The following is a 25,282-nucleotide window of genomic DNA, read 5'->3' as shown; positions in this document are numbered from 1 at the left end:
GCAAGGTACTTGATTCATTCCCCCTTTATGCACTTCATTAACCCTATAAATACAACCCCTCAATCTCAATGCAAATGCACCACAAACACACTAAATTTAACCTCTCTTCTCTTCTCAACCCAGCAAAAATGGCTCAAACCACCATCAATACTGGTCTCCCAATGCCCGAAAACACCACTAGGGCCACAGACACCACTCCTCTCGTGCCCAGAACCGGTCCTATCACCGCCCATAACCCTGTCCACGAAATCATCCCTAAGGCCACCAATCTCAACCCGAGGAGTCTTACTACTTATAATACCCCACCTACCGCCTACCCGGTCCAACAAGCATACGTGCCAGCAACCACAACTAATGTTAGTGCGATCGCTCCACCTAGCCAGGTGGTAACCCCATTGCAGGCGAAGATCATTCCGACAGGTCGGGGAATTAGGAAGAGGGGCGATTTTCTTGCCAGCTCTGAGGACACAGCCATGATGGACCATGTTAGAGGCACTCACGATGTGGATGCGGTCCATTACAAAGTCAAACCTCTCTTGCACTTGATCGAGGATATAATGCCTCGTGCCAATGCTACTATTCCAGGATATGTTCAGGTATATCATACCACTTAGCTTAGCTTCCTCATATTAAGATTTTTTTTAATGTTTTTTAAAAGCAAAACGTATATATATAGAGTGTCCAAACTCAACCGGCACGACTAGATGCAATCTTGGAAGAGAAGGTGGTCCATTCTGGTCTTAATGAAGTCATTGAAGCATTTGCCTATCCTGCGTATAGAACTTCTTTTGAGGTTGGTTAATTAATCAAATTGATTCACAAATTTTAATACTATTATCTGATCAAACCAGCTAACACAATTAGCTATCAGCTAATTTACAAACTTACAATGATTAATTGCTTGATATTGAAGATCATAGGTGGATATTCCACCAACAGAGATGCACACTCAATAACCTTATCAGTCCTCAAACTGCTAGCAAACTACTGGTGGGACGCAAAGGCGGCGATCGCCTTCGCCGCCTTTGCGCAGCAATACGGCGAGTTCGGCCTACTCGTCCGCCTCTACCCCACCGACCCACTGGCAAAGTCGGTGGCCGCAATCGTGCAGATTACGGAGCTCATGGAGAGCTCTGAATCGTCGAGAGCGGTGAGTTCTAAGTTCCGGGAAGTGGCCAAGCTGGCCGACAAAATGCTGGAGGTTACTCACAAGATTATTGCGTTCAAAGAGATTGCTTCCGAGGAGAAATCGCTGAAGGTGAAGTACAGGGTTAATTTGTACAAGGAGCTTGCTGAATCTTTGTCGCCGGTGACGGCGGAGCAGGAGAATATAATGGCAAAGGCTTCGTATTATGTGGTGAAAGCCGCCGTGACTTGTTCTCTGGTTATCCTCAACCTATTGGCGGTTGGACGAGAGTATGTTGTGTTTTACATTTTTTTTGCGAATATAATCACAGTTTCTCTAAGGCTTCATCAATTCATATATCATTTGTGATCTTTTAATGTTTTTTAGTTACTACTCCTCAACTGAAGAGGAGTTGGAGATTTCCACTTTGACTCACAAGCTCAGTTACATACTGGGTGATCTACAAAAGGCACTGCAAAAATCTACCCAAGAAATAGGTATTTGTGATTTGGCATGCATGCAAATTAAAATGCATCATATCTTTGCAGTTGGGTGTATCTTACTCTCTTGATCTTAATATTAATTTTGATGCAGGCAAAATAAAACACACAATCAAACGGAAAATTCTTGAAGAAACCTTGGCTAGGACGCATACTGATAACAAGTACTCGGCTGAGCTCATCACTTGTGGTGAAAATGACCCTACTCCAATTATCCACGGAGCAGGACTTGAAATGAAAAAGGTTCCATTTAATATATATATATATATATATTACTAAACTAGAGTAGGCAATGATCTTTAATATATAATGTTTTGTTTTGCAATGTTATATCATCAGCATGGACTTGATATCTTGAGGAGGAAGTATGTGTTCCTATTGGTATCAGATCTGGACATCCCTGATGAAGTCATCACTATGCTCCGCCATATGTATTTGGACTCAAAGCAAGATCCAAGCAGGGCAGAGAGTCAGTTCGAGATTGTGTGGCTTCCAATTGTGGACCGAAGATCGCCCTGGACTGAGGCTAAGGAAAACCAGTTCAAGCTCGTCAAAGCTAACATGCCATGGCATTCAGTCTCTCACCCTTCCAAGATCGACGAAGCAGTGTATGGGTATGTGAAGGAGGTATGGGGCTTCACCCACAAACCTCTGCTTGCTGTTGTGGATCCTCAAGGAAAGCTAACAAATGTCAATGCTCTCCCCATGTTTTGGATATGGGGAAGTGTTGCATTCCCCTTCAACAAACTTAAGGAAGAATCTCTCTGGGATGAAACATCTTGGAGCATGGCACTACTTGCTGACTCCATTGACCAAAACCTCTTTACCTGGGTAAGCATATTGTACTGTTGGTCAGGATTAAACGCTTACCATTACCCTAAAAATGTCAGTCAATGTCATGTTTTGATGGCAGAATGCTGGTTTTACGAACATTAATTAATGTTGTTGTGTATGATACAGTTGAATGAAGGGAAGTACATATGTTTATATGGAGGAGAGGACATGGATTGGATTAGGAACTTCACAAAGAGGACAAGATATGTGGCACAACAAGCACGGATCCCTCTAGAAATGCTGTATGTGGGAAAGATGAGCGTGAAAGAAAGGATCAAAAGGAACAGTGCGACAATACAGGAGGAGGGGTTGAGCAGCATCCTTCAAGACCCAACCATGATTTGGTTCTTCTGGGAGAGGCTAGAGAGCATGTGGTTCCTCAAGGGAGAAAAAACTCTTGCAATGCGCGGCGACGATAAAACTTACATTATCCCTGAAGAGAGCAGGGACCCCATTCTGCAGGAAGTGAAAGCGATTCTCAGCTACGACGGCAGCAACCGATGCTGGGCGGTGTTTAGCAGAGGGTTGGGTGAAATGACCAAAGGGGAAGGCAGCAATGTGGTCAAAGTGTTGAACAATTATGATAGCTGGAAGCATGAAGTGACTGATGTGAATGCGTTTATTCCTGCTTTGGATAAACAGCTTCGTGGGCTGTACACTAAGCACCACTGCACCCGCATGGTGGTGCCGGCGGCGGTGGGGCACTACCCGGAGACGGTGGCTTGTGTGGAGTGCGGGCGTACCATGGAGAAGTTCTTCATGTATAGCTGCTGCCTGGATGAGTATGAGAATTAATTAAGTTCTGGCATAAAGGCCAAACCGACCAGTTCCTCCGTTTCCTTCCAAATAAAGATCTTCGTGTGTAGTTTGGCTACTATATTTTTTGTTTATCGGTTTTAAACTTTTTAAATTTGTTTAATAAATTGACCTTGTGGTTTTCTGGAATAAAAATATTTGAAATAAAAGTGTCCCAGGGTGGGTGTTTGGGGTTTATATACTTATCCCTGTTAAATTGGAAACAAAGTAAAATTTAATAGAAAAGATATTTAAATTAGTCACTAAGTAATACATAAAAGTGTAATTGGAAAATATGTAATTGAATGAATTGATCTCTTAAATCTGAAAAAAAAAAAAAAAAAAAAAAAAAAAAAAAAAAAAAAAAAAAGAAAGAAAGAAAGAGAAGAAGTACAATTAGGTCAAAATTGACTGGGCCTTTAGGTTAATCGCTGACGAGGGGTCGGTCATATTCGCGGCATGTAAATTAACCTTCTGCAAATCCTGTCCCTAGCTTCATTATTGTCGTGGCCACAACAATATTCTTCTGTTGTTGCCAAATATGGACATTGCTTAGGAGCTTTCGATGGCCAAGCAAGCCACCTCGGGGCTCTTGTTGACGACTTCTCGTCGGGGAGGTCTAAATCAGTTTCGCCATCGAAGTGTGGAATATAATTTTTGGGACAGTGATGTCCTTGGCGTCGGACGGAAGCGTGAAGCACAGGTCCAGCCCCGTCAAACCGGAGGTGCCCGGCCACGGAAGATTCACCTGCTTTGCGAACTCCTCCTTCAATTCACCGCCTCGAACTCTTTCCCCTCTAGGTACATTAATGCTTGAGCGTCGACTCCGCGACCGATCGTTTGTAAAAATAAGGATTAGATATATATGTCATTTCACTGACAACTGAGGATTATGACACATAATTGTATAGTTATTTCACCACTAGGCATAACGAATTCGATCTTAAGAATCTAAACAATCATTGCAATAGATAAACTTGAACTCAAAACTATGAGATTAGAGGAAATGACAAAGGCAAAGGGGTCAAATTACTGTTATACAAGAATTCTCAATTTTTCAATCAATTAGAGCGAGAGTTGTCACTTTTGTGACGTATCAACTTTCAACCCTTTAAACACAAAACATGAAAATCTCCAGGTCTTCTTCTATTTTCGTAGAGAGAAATTGGGTCGCGAAGTAGGACACTTGAGTTCATTCCCCAACTTTTGTTGCAAGAAGAATCTCTAAGGGTAAGTTAGTTTCTATTGCGCACTCAATGAGAGCTGTATGTTAGTCTTCTTAATTTGAGCCCGTCAACGGTCTGATTTACCTCATCTTAGTATTTTACGGGCTACGGTCATAAGACAAAGTTTATCCCATTTACTCTTTCAGATCATAGTTAAGGGTTTCTGCTCAGTAAATAAAACGCAGCCTTTCAGATCATAGTTAGGGGTGTCTGCTCAGTAAATAAAATGCAGCATAAGCACAGTCATCCAAAAAAGCAATAAATTATATAAAAGAATGTTCACAAAAGAGAAACTTCATTTTACAGTTTGCTTTTATTCCAATATAATGGAAAGATTTAAATCCCGGCTCCCCATTTCTTGGGTTGGTGGGGCATGGGTTCATAGAAAGATTTAAACTTTGAAAAATTCAATGCCAATTCAATTTGAGATTAAAGTCAATACTATTCCACTAAGACTCAATCTTATGACCTCTCATGAGAAAGCCACTGCATGTCATGTATGAGTATTTTTAGAATACTGAGTGGATCTGCTAATTCAAGCCCAAATGGACATACTCAATTATTGAAGTGGCACTCATGTTTGTGCCCAGGAAAGAGGAATTAGCGGAACATAACTCATAATAGATTCATTGATCATATTATTATACTCCCAATACAACAATCTAAGTATTAATAATAGAGGAAAGCCAGTGAAATGATGCATCATATCATATCCTGCATCTTTCTTGCATTCTTTATTTTACATAACACACTGTAACAAAAAGTATGGTGGAGCAGACACTAATAATGGATCTGAAGATTCAAGATCTTTATTTGGATGCAATTGACCGGACCGGTCTGGCTTTTGCGGCAAAATTTAATTCTCATACTCGTCCAGGCAGCAACTATACATGAAGAACTTCTCCATAGTTCGCCCGCACTCCACACAAGCCACCGTCTCCGGGTAGTGCCCCACAGCCGCGGGCACAACCATGCGGGTGCAGTGGTGCTTAGTGTACAGCCCACGGAGCTGTTTATCCATCGCAGGAATAAACGCATTCACATCAGTCACTTCATGCTTCCAGCTATCAAAGTTATTCAACACTTTGACCACATTGCTGCCTTCCCCTTTGGTCATCTCACCCAACCCTCTGCTAAACACCGCCCAGCATCGGTTGCTGCCGTCGTAGCTGAGGATCGCTTTCACTTGCTGCAGAATGGGGTCCCTGCTCTCTTCAGGGATAATGTAAGTTTTATCGTCACCGCGCATTGCAAGAGTTTTTTCTCCCTTGAGGAACCACATGCTCTCTAGCCTCTCCCAGAAGAACCAAATCATGGTTGGGTCTTGAAGGATGCTGCTCAGCCCCTCCTCCTGTATTGTCGCACTGTTCCTTTTGATCCTTTCTTTCACGTTCATCTTTCCCACATACAGCATTTCTAGAGGGATCCGTGCTTGTTGTGCCACATATCTTGTCCTCTTTGTGAAGTTCCTAATCCAATCCATGTCCTCTCCTCCATATAAACATATGTACTTCCCTTCATTCAACTGCATCATACACAACAACATTTATTAATGTTCGTAAAACCAGCATTCTGCCATCAAAACATAACACTGACTACTATTTTTGGTATAATGGTAAACACACAGTATATATATGCTTACCCATGTAAAGAGGTTTTGGTCAATGGAGTCAGCTAGGAGTGCCATGCTCCAAGATGTTTCATCCCATAGAGATTCTTCCTTAAGTTTGTTGAAGGGGAATGCAACACTTCCCCATATCCAAAACATGGGGAGGGCATTGACGTTTGTTAACTTTCCTTGAGGATCCACAACGGCAAGCAGAGGTTTGTGGGTGAAACCCCATACCTCCTTCACATACCCATACACTGCTTCGTCAATCTTGGAAGGGTGAGATACTGAATACCATGGCATGCTACCTTTAACCAGCGTGAACTGGTCTTCCTTAGCCCCAGTCCAGGGCGATCTTCGGTCCACAATTGGAAGCCAAACAATCTCAAATTGACTTTCTGCCCTGCTTGGATCTTGCTTTGATTCCAGATACATATGGCGGAGCATAGTGATGACTTCATTAGGGATGTCCAAATCTGATACCAATAGGAACACATACTTTCTCCTCAAAATATCAAGTCCATGCTACACATCATTCATAATAAGCAAGGGTCAGAGATCTAGTTGTTTAGCTAAAAAACATAACCACTATATATAGTTTCGTAAATTAATTATTAAATGAAATGAAACCTTTTTCATTTCAAGTCCTGTTCCATGAATGATGGGTGTTGGATCATTTTCACCACATGTGATGAGTTCTGCCGAGTACTTGTTATCAGTGTGCGTTCTAGCCAAAGTTTCTTCAAGAATTTTCCGTTTGATTGTGTGCTTTATTTTGCCTGCATCACAACCAATATTAAGATCAAGAGAGTAAGATGCACCCAACTGCAAAGATATGATGCATTTTGCATGCATGTCAAATCACAATAAAATACCTATTTCTTGGGTGGATTTTTGCAGTGCCTTTTGTAGATCACCAAGTATGTAACCGAGCTTATGAGTCAAAGTGGATATCTCCAACTCCTCTTCAGTTGAGGAGTAGTAACTAAAAAACATTATTAAAAGAACACAAATTATATATGATTTGATGAAGCCTTAGAAACTGTAATTATATTCGCAAAAAAAATGTAAAACACAACATACTCTCGTCCAACAGCCAATAGGTTGAGGATAACCAGAGAACAAGTCACGGCGGCTTTCACCACATAATACGAAGCCTTTGCTATTATATTCTCCTGCTCCGCCGTCACCGGCGACAAAGATTCAGCAAGCTCCTTGTACAAACTAACCCTGTACTTCACCTTCAGCGATTTCTCCTCTGACCCAATCTCTTTCAACGCAATAATCTTGTGAGTAACCTCCAGCATTTTGTCGGCCAGCTTGGCGACTTCCCGGAACTTAGAACTCACCGCTCTCGACGATTCAGAGCTCTCCATCAGGTCCGGAATCTGCACGATGGTGGCCACCGACTTTGCCAGTGGGTCGGTGGGGTAGAGGCGGACCACTAGGCCGAACTCGCCGTATTGCTGCGCAAAGGCGGCGAAGGCGATCACAACCTTTGCGTCCCACCAGAAGTTTGCTAGCAGTTTGAGGACTGATAAGGTTATTGAGTGTGCATCTCTGTTGGTGGAATATCCACCAATGATCTTCAATATCAAGCAATTAATCATTGTAAGTTCGTAAATTAGCTGATAGCTGATTGTGTTAGCTGGTTTGATGGGATAATAGTATTAGAATTTGTGAATCAATTGATTAATTAACTAACCTCAAAAGAAGTTCTATAGACAGGATAGGAAAATGCTTCAATGACTTCATTAAGGCCAGAATGGAGAACCTGTTTCTCTTCCAAGATTGCATCTAGACGTGCTGATGATTGAGTCTGAACACTCTATATATATATATACCATTTGTTTTTTCAATATTTTTTTTTTAAAAAAAAGTGCATATATAAGAAAGTTTAAGATATGATGGAATAATATAATACCTGAACTCCTGGAATAGTAGCATTTGCACGGGGCATTATATCCTCAATCAAGTGCACGAGAGGTTTCACTTTGTAATGGACTGCATCCATATCATGAGTGGCTCTAACATGATCCATCATGGTTGTGTCCTCGGAGCTTGCAAGAAAATCTCCCCTCTTCCTAATTCCCCGGCCCGCAGGAATGATCTTGGCCTGCAACGGAGTTACCACCTGACTAGGTGGAGCGATGGCACTAACATTAGCCGCCACGGCTGCAGGCATGACTACTTGTTGGACCGGGTAGGCGGGGGATATGGATGGGGTAAGAGGAGTAAGACTCCTCGGGTTGAGATTGGTGGCCCTAGGGATGATTTCGTGGACTGGATTAGTGGTGGGAGCAATTTGGGTCATGAGAGGAGTGGTGTCTGTTGGCCTAGTGATGTTTTCGGACATTGGGAGACCAGTGTTGATGGTGGTTTGAGCCATTTTTGCTGGGTTGAGAAGAGAGGTTTAGATAGGAAGTGATGCTAAATGAAGATATATGATCTTTTGTGTTTTTGGTGCATTTGTATTGAGGTTGAGGGGTTGCATTTATAGGTTATAGAGATAGAATAAAGGGGGAACAAAATGAATCAAATGCCTTGCTTCCAAACTTGTTTATAGAATTGAAACAGCTGTATTATATTAATTGTCCCATGATCTTGCACTACCAAAGGAGAAGTAGTTATTTTTTCGAAAAATGTAACACAACCATTTTTTTCATTGACCGGGAGTCATTATCCGTTGACTTCTATTTTCCATGCTTTTTCAAAGAATGAGAAATCATTTTCCGTGTTTTCAAATATAGCCTAAATGAAGCTGGAGTGACTCAAATTATTTATTAAAAAAATAGTTAGATGATCCAGTTTTACTGAACTAATCGTAAGTCCATAGGACCACACTCCTAGAGCCCGTGTAGAGGTAAACTGCAAATCACAAAATCGGATCCAATCCCTAACCCCCTCTATAAGACCACACTCCTAGAGCCGGTACAAAGGTAAACTGCAAGTCACGAAATCGGATCTAATCCCTAACCCCCACACTATGCCACCTTCCCTTGTAACATTAAGTTAGTGATGACTCGAATTTATTACTAAGATTTTTCGCCATTTGATATGTAATAAAATTCTTTTTATTCTTTGATTACAATGAATTGAATGATCATATCCTATGTTAAAACAAATTTACTTATTAATCAAATACATACTAATTATAAATTATCACGCCATCCTTTTGAATTATTATAGCATCATATATCCTTGTCTCTTCAAAGCTCAAAAAGAATTGAGACAATTTGGAATGTCATGATCTTTGTATTATGTAAGTAGATTTTGTTACTATTGCTGTCTTGCGTAAAGTGATTTTCCTTAATATTCCTGTAAACACACATAATATGAATTAATCTGTTGTATACGTACTTCACCCTCTGATTTATTGAAAAGTTGACAAAAGATCACAAGAAAATAAATTAGACTTAGCTAGTTATCTATAGCTAATCGGCTAAAACTGAAAATAAAGGCAAAAACTTATGTGAGACCGTCTCACCATGAGACGGGTCGGGTTGTGTCGGGTCAAGATGCAAATGTAACACTTATATACACAAATGTCATACTTATATGCTCAAATGCAATACTAATCAGGAATAAAATTTTTGTTACTTATAAGGGTAAATGTAATACTTTTAAGGGAAAAATACAATACTTTTACATTTCGATTTAAAAGTATTACATTTTTCCTCAAAAGTATTATATTTGCCCTTATAAGTGAGGGGCACTTGTCAACATTACTTATTATGAAAAATATATTACTTTTTCTCTTATAAGTAACAAAAATTGTAATATTGATTAGTGTTATATTTGAGCATATAAGTATGACATTTGCACATATAAGTATGACATTTGCATGGTGCTTTGACCCGACCCGACCCGTCTCACGAATAAGGATCCGTGAGACAGTTTTACACAAGTGTGACCCGAAAATAAATTACTCTGTAGTTTATATAGGTTGTTTATAGTTGAATAGTTCAAACTGAGAAGTCCAACAAATAGCTTTTCGACTCAAACTTAAAACTTTATAATTGTTAAATCAAAATTTTCTACCAACTCGACTTAGGTTACCCTATGTTGTATACTTTACCCACAAACAAATTAAAGACACAGACATATAATGCGTGAATCATGCACGAATGCATCTTATACTTAGACTCTAATTAACCTTGACAATATTCTTCCTACATTCTAATCTTGGGTGTTTAGTGTCGGTGTGGTTGATTCTAATTTTACTCAATTTTCATCGTAATAATCTAGCATCAATTAACTTAAGGTGGTGTCTAGTGTTGGGTAAATTAAAACTAAAACCATTATGTTCCCATTTGGTAATTTTTTTTTGTGACTTAAACAAGTGTAAATTAATGAGGTGTTTAATAAGCATCCGTTATAAATGATGCTAAGGTAGCTAATAACAAAATTATAAGACAAACACCATGATGTTTGAATTTGAGACTTAGCCTAATTTACTAGTCATACAATCATTATTTGAGACGAGCTGAGGTTCATGATGAGATGCATTCATGAAAAGATTTTTATAAGATTTGAGACTTGAGAGTGTAAGAGTGTTGACAAGATTAAAGTCACAGGTTTAGACCCTAGTCATACAATTATTATTTGAGACTTGAGCGTGTTCGAGTGTTGGTAAATATCAAACTTGAAAGTATAAGAATCATATTTCATTTATTTGACCACTCCCCTCGAGCTAAAATAATTTTTTTAGGTTAACTACCAATGCTTACAAGTTACAACACCTCCTTACCCCATCAATAATGCCTCTCTTGTCCTTAAGGGGAAATATTATATTCTTAACTTTAATTAGTGTGTAAGCAAAACTTATGAGAGCATAAATGAAATAATGCGAGCTAGTCTTTTCAAATTTAACCAGAGTTTATGAAAGAATACTATACATATTACATAGGACGGAAGCGTGCATGATTCACGCATTATATATCTTCACTTTTTGATTTACTTTGCACATCTTTACGCAAAACACCAATAGTAAACTGGGATGGGGACATTAAGCCCTTTACACAAAACACCAATAGTAACAAAGTCTACTTACGTACATAATACAATGATCATGGGAATCCAAACTCTGTCCTTTTTGAGCTTTGAAGGGGCAAGAATATATGTTGCTAAAATAATGTTTTTTTTTTAAAAAAACTGAAGTTTCCTAGCTTCCTCGGAATATATTATGGACCTCATAAATTTGTTTTCAGTCTATGAAAAAATAAATCGAGTCCCACATCAAATTGTTCCCTTCTAGGCACAAGAAACTCAACCTCAATCTCGTGGATTCAAATCTCACACTTTCGTTGAAAAAGAATTTCAATTACAGTTACTCATTCACTATATCGCTGTTCAGGAAATCAGGGTAGCTAAAATAATGTTTCATAATCATGACCATCCATTCTACAATTTCAAGGCTATAAACCAAATTGGAAGCAAGGTACTTGATTCAAGTTTCCTTTATGGCTTTACTCCACCTTCGTAAGCTATAAATACAACCCCTCAATTCTCAATGCAAATGCACCAAAAACACACATACATAACCATCTTCTCTTTACCACTCTTCTCAACCCAGCAAAAATGGCTCAAACCACCATCAATGCTGGTCTTCCAATGTCTGAAAACATCACTAGGGCCACGGACACCACTCCTACCGTGGCCCCGACTACTCCTATCACCACCACCAATCCCGTCCACGAAATCATCCCTAGGGCCACCAATCTCAACCCGAGAAGCCTTACTACTTTTACCCCACCTCCTGCCTACCCAGTCCAACAAGCATATGTGCCTGCAACAACAACTAATGTTGGTGCGATCACTCCACCTACTCAGGTGGTAACCCCGTTGAAGGCAAAGATCATTCCTGCTGGCCGAGGTATTAGGAAGAGGGGCGATCTTTTTGCAAGCTCCGAGGACACCTCCATGATGGATCATGTAAGAGGCACTCACGATGTGGATGCAGTCCATTATAAACTCAAACCTCTCCTTCACTTGATCGAGGATATAATGCCCCGTGCCAATGCTGCTGCTATCCCCGGCTATGTTCAGGTATATATTATCAATTTCTCATTCACTCACCACATCAAATACATATTATTCTTTTAGGCCGGTAACCCTAACCAAGATAATCATGAATGTTAACTTGGTAACCACAAAATTACAAATTCAATATAATTTGAATCCCCACAAAAATGGCCTATTGACATTCTTGATTTGATTTGATCATCTATGGGCAATCTAGGCTGTGCTGTTTATCATTTTAGTCTTTTTGCTGCCTATAATCACAAGACATATTTATCTAGTATATACAGTTTATACACATTATCTAGTAGTGACTAAAGTTTCTCAACAGACCCGTCTAGATGCAACCATGGAAGAGAAGGCTCTCCATTCCGGTCTCTCCGAAGTCATTGAAGCATTGGCGTACCCTGTACACAGAACATCCTCCGAGGTGAGATTATATTATTAATCATTAACTGATCGGAAATGTTATATATATATTTTACGGTTAACTGACCGGAAAATTTATAGATGATCGTCGGATATTCCAATAATAGAGATGCCCACACGGCCACCTTATCAGTCCTCAAACTGCTAGCAAACTACTGGTGGGACGCAAAGGCGGTGATTGCCTTCGCCGCCTTCGCGCAGCAATACGGCGAGTTCGCCCTACTCGCCCGCCTCTACCCCACCGACCCACTCGCAAAGTCGGTGGCCACCATCGTCCAGATTCCGGAGCTCATGGAGAGCTCTGAATCGTCGAGAGCGGTGAGTTCTAAGTTCCGGGAAGTGGCCAAGCTGGCCGACAAAATGCTGGAGGTTACTCACAAGATTGTTGCGTTGAAAGAGATTGGGTCAGAGGAAAAATCGCTGAAGGTGAAGTATAGGGTTAATTTGTACAAGGAGCTTGCTGAATCTTTGTCGCCGGTGACGGCGGAGCAGGAGAATATAATGGCAAAGGCTTCGTATTATGTGGTGAAAGCCGCCGTGACTTGTTCTCTGGTCATCCTCAATGTGTTGGCTGTTGGACGAGAGTATGTCTAATTTATTATCTTAAATTTTCCATAAATCAGATCCAATAAGAATAAGCCTGATGTAAGACCGTCTAATGCAACAAGTTTTTATGAGACTGTCCCACAAGACTTTTTACACTGTTTAAGATTTTTATATCTTAAATCTTGTATTTCAGTTACTACTCCTCAACTGAAGAGGAGCTGGAGATATCTACCTTGACACACAGGCTCAGTTACCTTCTTGGTGATCTACAAAAGGCAATTCAGATTTCTAACCAAGAAATAGGTATGTAGTGTGAATTAAATATTTTACCTAAGCTATCTTGTTATTGGTTTTGATAATGTTGGGATATGATGCAGGCAAGATAAAGCACACAATCAAACGAAAAATCCTGGAAGAAACCTTGGCCAGGACGCACACGGATAACAAGTACTCGGCGGAGCTCATCACATGCGGTGAAAATGACCCAACCCCAATTATCCATGGAATAGGACTTCATATGAAAAAGGTTTCATTTATTTAATTAATTTAGAAAATTAGAAGGGTGATGTTTTAGTTTTAGTCATACATTACTACTTACTATGTTGTTTTGCAACGTGACATCAGCATGGACTTGAAATCTTGAGGAGGAAGTATGTGTTCTTATTGGTATCAGATTTGGACATCCCTAATGAAGTCATAAGTTTACTCCGGCATATGTACCAAGACTCGAAGCAAGATCCAAGCAGGGCGGAGAGTCAATTCGAGATTGTGTGGCTCCCTATTGTGGACCGGAGATCGCCATGGACTGAGGCTAAGGAGGAGCAATTCAAGCTAGTGAAAGACAGCATGCCATGGTATTCGGTGTCTCACCCTTCTAAGATTGATGAAGCAGTGTATGGGTATGTGAAGGAAGTATGGGGTTTCACCCACAAACCCCTGCTGGCTGTTGTGGATCCTCAAGGAAAGCTAACAAACATCAATGCATTGCCTATGTTTTGGATTTGGGGAAGCGTTGCATTCCCCTTCAGCAAACTTAAGGAAGAATCTCTTTGGAGTGAAACATCTTGGAGCATGGCACTACTGGCTGACTCCATTGACCAAAACCTCTTTTCTTGGGTAAGCAGAACTTTTAGCTTAACAGATTCAAGCTGATAGTTGGATTGCACATTTATGTTTATATATCTTTGATACTAAATTGAAGCATGTGCTTCACTGCTCCATCTCAACTAAAAATCTAAACTGATAGTTGGATTGCACATATATGTTTATATATTCTGTACTAGTGATGGACATTAACAAATTAAATGTTATTGTATATACAGCTGAATGATGGGAAGTACATATGTTTGTATGGAGGAGAAGACCTGGATTGGATTCGGGCCTTCACAAAGAGGACAAGGTACGTGGCACAGCAAGCGAGCATCCCTCTAGAAATGCTGTATGTGGGGAAGATGAACGTGAAAGAAAGGATCAAGAGGAACAGTGCGGCCATAGAGGCGGAGGGGCTAAGCAACGTCCTTCAAGACCCAACCATGATTTGGTTCTTCTGGGAGAGGCTAGAGAGCATGTGGTACCTCAAAGGAGAAAAAACGCTCGCAATGCACGATGACACTAAACCCTACATTGTTTCTGAAGAGAGCAGGGACCCCATTCTGCAGGAAGTGAAAGCCATCCTCAGCTACGACGGCAGCAACCGAGGCTGGGCGGTGTTTAGCAGAGGGCTGAGTGAAATGACCAAAGGGGAAGGCAGTAATGTGGTGAAAGTGTTGAATAATTTTGATGGCTGGAAGCATGAAGTGAGAGATGTGAATGCGTTTATTCCTGCTTTGGATAAACAGCTTCGTGGGCTGTACACTAAGCACCACTGCACCCGCATGGTGGTGCCGGCGGCGGTGGGGCACTACCCGGAGACGGTGGCTTGTGTGGAGTGCGGGCGAACCATGGAGAAGTTCTTCATGTATAGTTGCTGCCTGGATGAGTATGAGAACTAAATTAAATACACCCACAAAAGCCAGACCGATCTTCTAGCTATCTCAATTCCTTCCGGATAAAGATCTTGAAATCCATTATTATCTTCTCCGCCATACATTTTCTTGAGCTGTTTTTGTGTTAAATAAAAGAATGCCTGAAAGATGCATTATTGCATCTTTTCATGAGCTTAACTTCCTTTATTATGTACTATGTAGAATCTATTGAAGTATAATAAATTAATAATAACATGTGATTTATATATAACCATCAAGTTTTTTTTTAGGAAAACTTGTAGTGGCTATTTAAAGGTGTACACGGAGTAACCTCACTCCTATGTAATAATCTTACAAATCTCACAATAGTTCTTTTCATTTAACTGAATTTCAAAAATATATTAAATAAATGATTTCTAACTTGTAACTAATTATATAATAAAATAAATATATAAATTAACAAATATAATAATTCTTATCTAAAGAAATTCAAAGAAAAAAAATGGAATGTGACTGTATTAGACCAAGATTTTTATTCTCCGGTTCGGTCTGGCTCAACCAACTCAGAATATTCAAGAACATTAGATTAAAGAAATTATATTGACTTACAAAAAATTAGTTTTTTTTTCCGTGGCCCAAGACAAGATTTATATTGTTCGACTCAGTTCAATAAAACTCATGTTTTAATCGAATTAATTCAATCCACTTTCAATATCAATAATAATAAACGACAAATTTTACTGCGGATCGTGATCTACATGGACCATGATCAAAACGACGTCATTTTAAGTTTTTCCTTTGATAATGTTAGCCGGTAAATTTCGTTATAGTCCAGGTAGCAACCTCTCTCATTATTCAATTTTATTATATACATACTGTAGTTTCATTACAACACCATTATAGTATCATTCTAATTCAATTACAGTTTTATTTGACGATATACATTCATCAATATGCGAGGCCTGTTATTCAATTTTATTTTATATACACTGTAGTTTTATTATAGCACTGCCAAAGTATCATTCTAATTGAACTATAGTTTCATTTAATAATATACATTCAATATATGAGACTTATTATTCAATTAATTCATTTTATACATAATGTGGTTTCATTGTGGCACCACTAAAGTATCATTATTGTTATTCAACTAGAGTTTCATTTGACAATCTCTCATTATTAATAGTCAAACACCGACGACAAATCTTTTGGATTTAATTTCAAATAGACCCTAACATAAAAATTTGAGGCTTGAATTTACTTTCTAAAAAAAGAATATTTAGAGTTGTAAAATGGGATTAGACAAGAAGCATTACGGAAAATCTCTTTAAGCAAAACACCAATAGTAATAAAATCTGCTTACATAAGACAAAGATCATGGGAATCCAAACTGTCTCAATTCTTTTCTAGCTTTGAAGGGACATAATATAAGTTAGTATAAGAATTAATATTTGATGTTGCAAAATCTATGTAACTATTAGTACAGCTGTTTCAATTCTATTGACTAGATTGGAAGCAAGGAATTCAATTCATTTCCCCTTTATTCCTCCTCAGTAAGCTATAAATACAACCCCTTACCTCAATGCAAATGCACCACAAACACACAAAACCCTCTTCCATCACTTTCTCCCTAAACCTCCTTTCTCAGCCCTGCAAAATGGCTCAAATGGCCAGTGATGCCACTCCTATTGTCACCCCATCTGCTCCTACCACCACTATTAACCTGGTCCACGAAATCTTTCCTAAGGCCACCAATCTGAACCCGAGAAGTCTTACTAGTATTGCCGCTCCTCCTGCCTATCCAGTCCAGCACTTAGCGGTTCCTGCAACCAATACCAACCCACCTAGCCAAGCGGTCACCCCATTGCAGGCAAAGATCATTCCTGCAGGCCGGGGAATGAGGAAGAGGGGAGACTTTCTTTCCAGCTCCGAAGACACGGCCATGATGGAACACATCAAGGCCACACATGATCTTGATGCGGTCCATTACAAAGTTAAGCCTCTCGTGCACCTCATTGAGGATATAATGCCCCGCGCCAATGCCACCATTCCTGGCTACATACAGGTTGGTATAGTACATGTTATTACTTATCAGTCTCTCCCATCAACTCAAAAGTTTAAAGAGTAAATTTACTTATATATTTCTTTTAAACAAATCATATATAGAGTGTTCAAACTCAACCGGCACGCCTAGATGCAATCTTGGAAGAGAAGGTTGTCCATTCTGGCCTTAATGAAGCCATTGAAGCCCTTGCCTACCCAGTACACAGAACATCCACCGAGGTAATTACCTAATTAATTTGTCCGCACTATAACTCACTGGTTCAGATTATAAACAAGAGCACATAATAAGCTTTAATAACCGCAATGTGAGAGTTTCATGTACCCTATTATATATAGACACCAGGCACTAGTCCTCCACCTAAATGGACCGCCAGAATGTGGGACCAGATTTTGCTGGCAACTAATTAATTTAATTAGCTTTAAAATCCTATTTAATTTAATTTAAGTGTTTACATTGCAAACTCACAATACTTAATTAATTGCATGGAAATGTTAAAGATAATTGGTGGATATTCAAACCAAAGAGATGCACACACCACCACTTTATCAGTCCTGAAGCTGCTAGCAAACTTCTGGTGGGACGCAAAGGCGGTGATTGCCTTCACCGCCTTCGCGCAGCAATACGGCGAGTTCAGCCTAGAAGTCCGCCTCTACCCCACCGACCCACTCGCAAAGTCGGTGGCCACCATCAAGCAAATTCCGGACCTCATGGAGACCTCTGAATCGTCGAGAGCGGTGAGTTCTAAGTTCCAGGAAGTCGCCAAGCTGGCCGACAAAATGCTCGAGGTTACTCACGACATGATTGCGTTCAAACAGTCCGCCTCGGAGGAGAAAACACTTAAGGTGAAGTACAAGGTTAACTTGTACAAGGAGCTTGCTGAATCTTTGTCGCCTGTGACGGTGGAGCACGAGAATGTTATAGCAAAGGCGGCGTATTATGTTGTGAAAGCTGCTATTACTTGTTCTCTGGTTATCCAAAACGTGTTGGCTGTTGGACGAGAGTACGTGTACATTTTTATCAAATTACCAAGTCAACAGTTTTGACCAATTTGGCTGGTATTAATTACATGATTTTTGATGATGATGTTATATTTTGTTGTGTGTATAATATAATGTTTCAGTTACTACTCCTCAACTGAAGAGGAGTTGGAGATATCCACCTTGACTCACAAGCTTGGTTACATACATGGTGATCTACAAAAGGAAATGCAAAAATCTACCCAAGAAATAGGTATGTATATGTATATAATAAGATCAGATTTGCCAAGCAAAATGTATCTTAATATTTGTTTTGGCATTGTTGCAATGCAGGCAAGATAAAGCACACAATCAAACGAAAAATACTTGAAGAAACCCTGGCTAGGACACATACTGATAACAAGTACTCGACAGAGCTCATCACATGCGGTGAAAATGACCCAACTCCGATCGTCCACGGAACAGGACTTGAAACAAAAAAGGTTTCATTTTATTTAATAATTACTAAATTAGAGTGATGATCTTGTTTAATTTAGCTTAAGTTGTAGATTTCTGACCTTTAATTTATTATCAGCATGGACTTGAGATCTTGAGGAGGAAGTATGTGTTCCTATTGGTATCAGAATTGGAAATCCCTAATGAAGTCATCACTTTGCTGCGCCATATGTATGTTGACGCAAAGCAAGATCCAAGCAGGCTAGAGAGTCAATTCGAGATTGTGTGGCTTCCAATTGTGGACAGGAGATCACCATGGACAGTGGCTAAGGAGGAGCAATTCAAGGTAGTGAAAGATAGCATGCCATGGTATTCAGTGTCTCACCCTTCTAAGATTGATGAAGCAGTGTATGGGTATGTGAAGGAAGTATGGGGTTTCACCCACAAACCTCTGCTTGCTGTTGTGGATCCCCAAGGAAAGCTAACAAACATCAATGCATTGCCTATGTTTATGATTTGGGGAAGTGTTGCATTCCCCTTCAACAAATTGAAGGAAGAATCTCTGTGGAATGAAACAAATTGGAGCATGGCATTGTTAGCTGACTCCATTGACCAAAACCTCTTCACTTGGGTAAGCATACATATACATTGATTCAATTGTATGTTATGACATTAACCAGGTCCCAAAACATTCAGATTATGTACCTACAGTCATAATAAGTTAATTAATTAATTAACTGCATATACATAGTTGAATGTCGTTTTGGACCAGATTCACAATGCAATGTGGACCTGGCCTGATCCGTGATATATTTTTGTTGATGTATATTTACTAATATAAATGGGATTATTGTATATGCATATGATATAGCTTAATGATGAGAAGTACATATGCTTATATGGAGGAGAAGACATGGAATGGATTAGGAACTTCACAAAGAGGACAAGGTATGTGGCACAACAAGCACGGATCCCTCTAGAAATGCTATATGTGGGAAAGATGAGCGTGAAAGAAAGGATCAAAAGGAACTGCGCAATGATACAGGAGGAGGGGCTGAGCAGCATCCTTCAAGACCCAACCATGATTTGGTTCTTCTGGGAGAGGCTAGAGAGCATGTGGTTCCTCAAAGGGGAAAAAACTCTGGCAATGAAAGATGATTCCACAACTTACATTATCCCTGAAGAGAGCAGGGACCCCATTCTGCAGCAAGTGAAAGCCATCCTCAGCTACGACGGCAGCAATCGAGGCTGGGCGGTGTTTAGCAGAGGGTTGGGTGAAATGACCAAAGGGGAAGGCAGCAATGTGGTCAAAGTGTTGAACAATTATGATAGCTGGAAACATGAAGTGAGAGATGTGAATGCGTTTATTCCTGCTCTGGATAAACAGCTCCGTGGGCTGTACACTAAGCACCACTGCACCCGCATGGTGGTGCCGGCGGCGGTGGGGCACTACCCGGAGACGGTGGCTTGTGTGGAGTGCGGGCGAACCATGGAGAAGTTCTTCATGTATAGTTGCTGCCTTGATGAGTATGAGAATTAAACGCTCTGATCTAGCCAAGGGCGAACTGGATGGCCGTCCATCTTATTATATACATGCAAAATAAAGAATGTGCCAAACTGCCAATGATGCAATAGTAGTGCATCTGATTTTTTTTTCTTGGTTTTTCCTTCTGTTGTTTATGATCAAATATGCATTTAAGTGAGATAATGTGATAGTATATTTTAATAAATTGATTGTTCTGGATTATAAATCGGATTTATCTCTTTCAATTTTTATAAATTTAATTACTCCGTATTATACAATGTATAATCATATATTCATCATGAATTGGCATAGATTATACGGAGTATTATTATTCAATAAATTAGCATATGGTGATTAGATTTTTGAGTTTCACCATTAATTAATTATAATAATTTATATTATATATTATATAAATAAGTAAACAAACTAAAACATATGGGAATTTCTCAAAAAAAAAAAAAACATATGGGAATTAATTGCGGTAGATAATTGTTTGTCACTATAAATTATCCAACAATTGTACGTGCAATTATTATTGTGTGGACCATGATCCACGTAGTTGTGTGAACCATACTATCAAATAATGTATATTCAGTACACAAATAATGTACTTTTACTATATTAAAAAATTATGTTGTATTAAGGAAAAGTACATTATTTTATATAATGTACATTCAATACACAAATAATATATTTTTTTTTTGAGAATAAAAACTTAATGCATTAAATCACGAGAAAGACAGTTTACAAGGAAAATAGGAGGAATGTCAAACCATTCTCCACAACCTGACATAGAAAGGGCCTCCCTAGCAACAGTGTGGGCGACACAATTCGCAAATCGTTTAACAAAACGGAATTCAACATCATTAATTGACGATGCCAATTCTTTAATATCATCTACTAAAAGACCAAAAGTAGAATAAAAAGAAGTATAGGAAATAGCATGAAAAACTAACTGGGAATCCATCTCCACATCTGCAGCACCCATACCAGTATCCTTTAACCAACTTAAAGCCTCTCTCAAACAAATCGCTTCAGCCTCTCTAACTGTGTTGGAACCAGTGATCCTAACATTTTTTGTAGCCAAAAAATTGCCTTCATCATCACGTAGAATCCATCCCAAACCCATAGCATTATTTGTTGTATCAATTGCCGCATCCGTGTTAAGCTTAATTCGTCCTCGTGCTGGCCGAACCCAAACATCATTACCAACAACTCTCATGTTAGTGGAAACCTGAGAGTTTGCTTGCTGCCAATTCGACCAAAACGTAAGTGCCCTCCTCAACAACGCATGCATGTCATAAGGTACCCCCTTCCATACACTATCATTCCTGCTGCACCATATAGCCCAACAGGCCATGACAAATTTAGCAAGTAGTTCACCAGTCAAGACATTGAGATACCCAAAAAACCACTCAATAACATTATTACCATGGTTTGTACTAGTACCTGGTAGCCCAATAGCATTCCAAATTTTAAGAACCTCAGCACATCTAGCAAAAATGTGAGAAGCACTTTCATCTTCTCTCCTGCACATATGGCAAATAAGTGAACAATGTATGTGTTTAAAAGCTAATGCATCTCTGGTAGGCAAATAAGAGGAGGCCAATTGCCAGCAAAATAATTTTACTTTTGGCGGCACATCTAAGTTCCACAACCTCGACCAAGGGTGGTCATCATGCATCATACCAACAATCCGTCTATAACAGGACTTAACAGTATAATCGCCCTTCTGATCCCAATACCAGTACCATGAATCTGGGGGCTTACGAAGGGTAATAGGGATATTCAAAATCAACTTTGCATCACGTTCATTAAAGACATTCAGTATATGAGTTATATTCCATCCCGTACCTTGCTCATTAAATAATGTCGCAACCGGTGCCTCTTTCACGTCATTACTTAATTGCGAATGAACATATGGATCTTCATCGGTTGGGAGCCACGCATGTGACCCTATTTTCGTGTCTAGCCCGTTTCCAATGCTCCGACGACACCCTAAGCGTAGGACATTTTGAACCTCTAGCAAGCCTTTCCATATATATGACGGGTTTCCTCCTTCAACTGCATCAAAAAAAGAGCATTTAGGATAGTAACGTGCTTTGTAAACTCTTGCAACTAGTGACGTCGGTTTGGTGACCAAACGCCAAGCTTGTTTACCTAAGAGAGCCAAATTCATCTCTCTTAGCTTGCGGAAGCCCATCCCTCCTGCAGCTTTTGGAGTCGTTAAACCACCCCAAGATTTCCACCGTAGTCCCTTACCATTGCCCACCGAGCCTGTCCACCAGTATTCATTCATCAAAATCTCAATATCCTTACACAACCCCATTGGCAAAAGAAAAACCATCATCGCATAGGCCGGCATTGCTTGTATAACATTCTTTAAAAGGACCTCTCGGCCAGCACGCGAGAGGAACCTGGCATTCCAGCTTCAGATCTTGGCAAGAATTTTGTCCTTCAGAAAGCCCAGGATATGTGTCTTCTTCTTCCCAACGAGAGAAGGAAGGCCTAAATACTTCCCTGCGGTATCCCCTTCAGTCACTCCGAGAATTTCGGTTACCTCATGTCGAGCTGATTGAGGCGTGTTTGCACTAAAACAGATTGCTGATTTGTCATAGTTAATCTGCTGTCCCGAAGCTTTAGAGTATGTATCAAGAATATCTTTCATGCATTCACTTTCCTGAATATTAGCCCGAAGGAAAAGAAAACAGTCATCCGCGAAAAGTAAATGTGATATTGGGGGAGCTCCTCTTGACACACGAATCCCATGCAACTTACCCATATTCATATGTCTCTCAATCAACGCACTGAGACCTTCAGCAATTGGACTTTCATGTTAGGCTATTCGTATTTTCATGTTAACATTTATTTAGTTTAATGTCAAGACAAAGTACCCAACCAATAATAAATGATTCTATAGATTTGTAATATTATTTTTGTGATTATATTTTGTAAAATTTATAAAATGCATTCGTTCATGAATATTGACTCATCTTTATGATAAAGACAGACAGTACAGTGGAGATGGAGTAAATACAAGAGAAACCACGTCATGCATGATCTATGAGTTTGAGTTACTTATAAAAGACAATGAGCATAGATTAATTAATTAAATCATGTTCTCAATCAATCACTTCACTTCATGACTTAATTAATGTCGGAGAAAGCTATATGGACAGAAAATATTAGTTTTAAGATTAGGTTGTGTACAAGAACCATAAATGTTGGTTTCAATGTCCACTTTTTCAACGAATTAATAATGGCATATCAGTATCATCAGCATGGCCAATGTTGGTTGACACAACTTTAAATCCTCCAAACAAAATACTTAGAAATTTCATCATCTAATATTTTTTACGTGACCAAGTGAGTGAAACATAATTACGTAACTAAAAATCATGAGTTTAATTTGAATTGATTCTTGTCAACAATTTTTTGACTGGGCGTGTTACTCGAGATCTTTCTAGTATGATTTATCTCTTCACCTGTCTAGAGTTTACTCAATAGACTCCCTCAAGTAGTAACTGTTGTTGGATAATCCCGAAAGGAGTGACAATATAATGGCAGTGAAGAGTTTACCTGCTGGATGGTACACACTCTCGGATAGTGACTATATATTGGTAAATAACCTCGATATCTAGTGGGTGAAGAGTTTATCCCGTACATATATACCTTTAAATAATATTTTTGAATAGTTTTGAAAGGGGTTACGGAGTGGTTGAAACCTATATAACTCAATTAGTGATTCAAAATAGTGAGAAAGATTTTAACAAACATGAATTAAGGAGACTGAGAAAAGCTGCAAATTGAAGTGGATTGGGTAATTACATGTGCCAATTAAAGCGCAGGATGCTAAAAGAGGAGATGAGATGGAGGATGGCCATGTCAGTGGATTGCATGATGGCCACGAAAATGGATCTATTGCATAAAGAAGAGCACCACCATAGATATACAGATAGATAGATAGATATGATGTGTTAAGATAACAAGATTTGCAGGCAACTCCGTCACACCTGCATCATTTCCACCACATTACAGTCAACTTGCATTGTCAAGTTGCAATTTTTTTAATTCCTAGTGTTGAGCATATATTATAACTTTAATTGAGACTTTTGCAAAAAAGAAAAAAAAAAAAAAAAAAAAACTTTAATTGAGACTGAATTGTTAGGCAGAGTCCTGAAAAGATTAATTTAGCATTTGTTATCTAAAAATTGATGCTAATTGCTACGTAAATATAAAGAAATAAGTTGCGTTATCGCTATTAATTAGAACTTTTGGCATACTGATACGTACATGCCACAAATTCAAAAGTTAAATTTTTAATTGACACGAAACACATCCTTCAATTTTCAGGCCCTTCTCCATCTTCTTCTTATCTTTTATATACGCTTTACAAACCACATTGCAACTTTGAAACCTATAGGAAAGTATCGTTTCCGTTTATCTTATAACAACAACATACACACCAATCCATCTTTTTGTTCTTCGGATACCAAAAAAAAAATTGTTCCTTTTTGTTTGATCTTTAATACACAATAATTACATGGTGACGTCTATATTTATAATGTCAGTTACTACACAAATATAAAAAATAAAAAATAAAAAATTTGACTATATATAACATTAAGCGTTTCATTTGAATCAGAATTGTTTAATTAGGTCGACGCGCACTCAATCGATGTCAAAACTTCTAATTTCGAAGAAAGAATTAAGTAATAAAAAATAGAAATTTATATCTACATAATAAATAATTTTTATCATATGATCAAGATTGCAAATATAAGAATTGCACTCCACACTTTACAACGACGAGATAACTTAAGCTAAAACTACGTCTATGTATTATGTGAGATACATAAAAAAAATTAATTGTTTGAGACGAAACACATTTTTCAATTTATTGAATAGTGTTAAGTTATAAGTGAACAATTATTATGATCATTTGACTTCCTAAGCATAATACTTTTATACTAATTTATTGTAACGAAATATATACATGTATGTATATTCAATATTATTCATGTAGTTTCGTTAAACCAAAAAAGAAAAAAGGTAAATGGAACATATTCTTTACGTATCTGAGCTGTGAAGTTATGATCTAATCATCAGTATTAAAAGTTAAAATGCCAAACCCTCTTCATTCTTTCACTCTTAATTATTCCATCTATCCACGTACACTTCTTTTTAAAGTTAAAAAACTGCCCACATAGGTAACTCAATTGGTCACAAA

The 25,282-nt window shown here is 38.9% G+C and overlaps 5 protein-coding genes and 2 long non-coding RNA genes across 7 annotated transcripts; 3 read left to right on the top strand and 4 right to left on the bottom strand.

Annotated features, from left to right (window-relative positions):
- Positions 1–82: 82 nt before the first annotated feature.
- LOC116026183 (protein SIEVE ELEMENT OCCLUSION B-like) lies at positions 83–3,453 on the top strand. The gene is made up of 7 exons (XM_031267650.1): positions 83–596; positions 677–793; positions 914–1,416; positions 1,514–1,623; positions 1,721–1,869; positions 1,966–2,457; positions 2,587–3,453. Exons 1-7 carry the CDS (start codon positions 129–131, stop codon positions 3,253–3,255), a joined length of 2,508 nt encoding a protein of 835 aa, XP_031123510.1. The 5' UTR covers positions 83–128; the 3' UTR covers positions 3,256–3,453.
- Positions 3,454–5,081: 1,628 nt separating this feature from the next.
- LOC116024798 (protein SIEVE ELEMENT OCCLUSION B-like) lies at positions 5,082–8,539 on the bottom strand. Its single transcript, XM_031265798.1, has 7 exons — positions 8,015–8,539; positions 7,796–7,918; positions 7,174–7,676; positions 6,966–7,075; positions 6,721–6,869; positions 6,124–6,615; positions 5,082–6,006 (listed from the first exon to the last, which is right to left on the bottom strand). The coding sequence occupies exons 1-7, from the start codon at positions 8,477–8,479 to the stop codon at positions 5,338–5,340; spliced, it is 2,511 nt and encodes an 836-aa protein (XP_031121658.1). The 5' UTR covers positions 8,480–8,539; the 3' UTR covers positions 5,082–5,337.
- A 3,083-nt stretch (positions 8,540–11,622) lies between these two features.
- Positions 11,623–15,321, top strand: LOC116024625 (protein SIEVE ELEMENT OCCLUSION B-like). Its single transcript, XM_031265568.1, has 7 exons — positions 11,623–12,138; positions 12,443–12,541; positions 12,622–13,124; positions 13,280–13,389; positions 13,464–13,612; positions 13,711–14,202; positions 14,409–15,321. The coding sequence occupies exons 1-7, from the start codon at positions 11,671–11,673 to the stop codon at positions 15,075–15,077; spliced, it is 2,490 nt and encodes an 829-aa protein (XP_031121428.1). The 5' UTR covers positions 11,623–11,670; the 3' UTR covers positions 15,078–15,321.
- Positions 15,322–16,659: 1,338 nt separating this feature from the next.
- Positions 16,660–20,278, top strand: LOC116026202 (protein SIEVE ELEMENT OCCLUSION B-like). Its single transcript, XM_031267671.1, has 7 exons — positions 16,660–17,115; positions 17,217–17,333; positions 17,613–18,115; positions 18,236–18,345; positions 18,426–18,574; positions 18,667–19,158; positions 19,399–20,278. Exons 1-7 carry the CDS (start codon positions 16,708–16,710, stop codon positions 20,065–20,067), a joined length of 2,448 nt encoding a protein of 815 aa, XP_031123531.1. The 5' UTR covers positions 16,660–16,707; the 3' UTR covers positions 20,068–20,278.
- Positions 20,279–20,767: 489 nt separating this feature from the next.
- Positions 20,768–21,274, bottom strand: LOC116025437. The gene has a single exon (XM_031266666.1). The coding sequence runs from the start codon at positions 21,272–21,274 to the stop codon at positions 20,768–20,770; it is 507 nt and encodes a 168-aa protein (XP_031122526.1).
- A 39-nt stretch (positions 21,275–21,313) lies between these two features.
- LOC116025031 lies at positions 21,314–21,958 on the bottom strand. The gene is made up of 3 exons (XR_004099576.1): positions 21,907–21,958; positions 21,502–21,581; positions 21,314–21,383 (listed from the first exon to the last, which is right to left on the bottom strand). It is a non-coding gene; the product is annotated as an uncharacterized LOC116025031 (long non-coding RNA).
- A 53-nt stretch (positions 21,959–22,011) lies between these two features.
- Positions 22,012–22,315, bottom strand: LOC116024903. The gene is made up of 2 exons (XR_004099538.1): positions 22,213–22,315; positions 22,012–22,116 (listed from the first exon to the last, which is right to left on the bottom strand). It is a non-coding gene; the product is annotated as an uncharacterized LOC116024903 (long non-coding RNA).
- Positions 22,316–25,282: the final 2,967 nt, after the last annotated feature.

The sequence above is a fragment of the Ipomoea triloba genome, chromosome 7 (genome assembly GCF_003576645.1).
Source record: "Ipomoea triloba cultivar NCNSP0323 chromosome 7, ASM357664v1".
In the NCBI taxonomy this organism is placed as follows: Eukaryota; Viridiplantae; Streptophyta; class Magnoliopsida; order Solanales; family Convolvulaceae; genus Ipomoea; species Ipomoea triloba.
The sequence above is the reverse complement of the archived record's forward strand: the minus strand, read 5'-3'. Positions and strand labels throughout refer to the sequence as shown.